This window comes from Blastomyces gilchristii (genome assembly GCF_000003855.2).
Source record: "Blastomyces gilchristii SLH14081 genomic scaffold supercont1.71, whole genome shotgun sequence".
Lineage (NCBI taxonomy): Eukaryota > Fungi > Ascomycota > Eurotiomycetes > Onygenales > Ajellomycetaceae > Blastomyces > Blastomyces gilchristii.
Window position 1 is genome coordinate 19,015 of NW_003101612.1, and position 756 is coordinate 19,770.

Consider the following 756-nt stretch of genomic DNA (forward strand, 5'->3'; position numbering starts at 1 on the left):
TATAACTATTCTGAAAAGTAGAAATCTCAACTGCTTGTATTATATCTAGTTTATTATCAGAGTTATTTCTCAATTCTCTAATCTTAATAGAAGTTTGAGAATTCAAATTCTGTTTATATTTAGCTGGAGAATTACAGTTTGAAGATTTAGATAGTTAAGAGTTTCTTCTTTTTAAGCTTGCAGTTGTGAGTTTACTGACTTGACTATTCTCTTCAGTTCTAGATTTGCTTTGAGCTTCATCTTTTCTTCAGTTCTTTTGAGTTCTTGAAGTAAATATACATTCTTTTGAGCTAGATGCATGTTTTTCTTTGTAATTAGAGTATTTAAGCAGAGTATATTGACATATTTTATCTCTTTTTAAGTATACTTTATATTTATGCTCACTAGTTTTATAATCTCTGGCACAGAATGCACATTTTAAGTCTTTAAAATAGAAGATTATAAAGTGTTCATATCTTTGACAGTTTGAACACTGTGTTTGAGCCTTGAGATTTATTCTTAAGTCTTTGTATTTATAAACTCTCATTTTCAAATCTACTACTCTTACTTCAGAGATCTTTGACTGTTCAAGTATTTTTATATATACTAGAATAGAGGCATTTCTTCTACTTTGTCTGAACTCAATTGAATTTAACTATACAGACTCTTTTCTCAGTTGAATAGAGTTGTATTCTTCTAATTTATTTTTAAGAAGTAGCATTCCTTCTTCATAGTCAAAAATTTCAACTGAAATATTATGAAGAATGAATTTGTCTC

The 756-nt window shown here is 27.5% G+C and overlaps 1 protein-coding gene across 1 annotated transcript; it reads right to left on the bottom strand.

The window, feature by feature from the left end:
- Nucleotides 1-279: 279 nt before the first annotated feature.
- On the bottom strand, nt 280-455 carry BDBG_18103 (uncharacterized protein; the record flags this gene model as incomplete). The annotated part of the gene is made up of 1 exon (XM_031725686.1): nt 280-455. A coding segment is annotated over one exon (175 nt), but the record flags the coding sequence as incomplete, so codon positions are not given.
- Nucleotides 456-756: the final 301 nt, after the last annotated feature.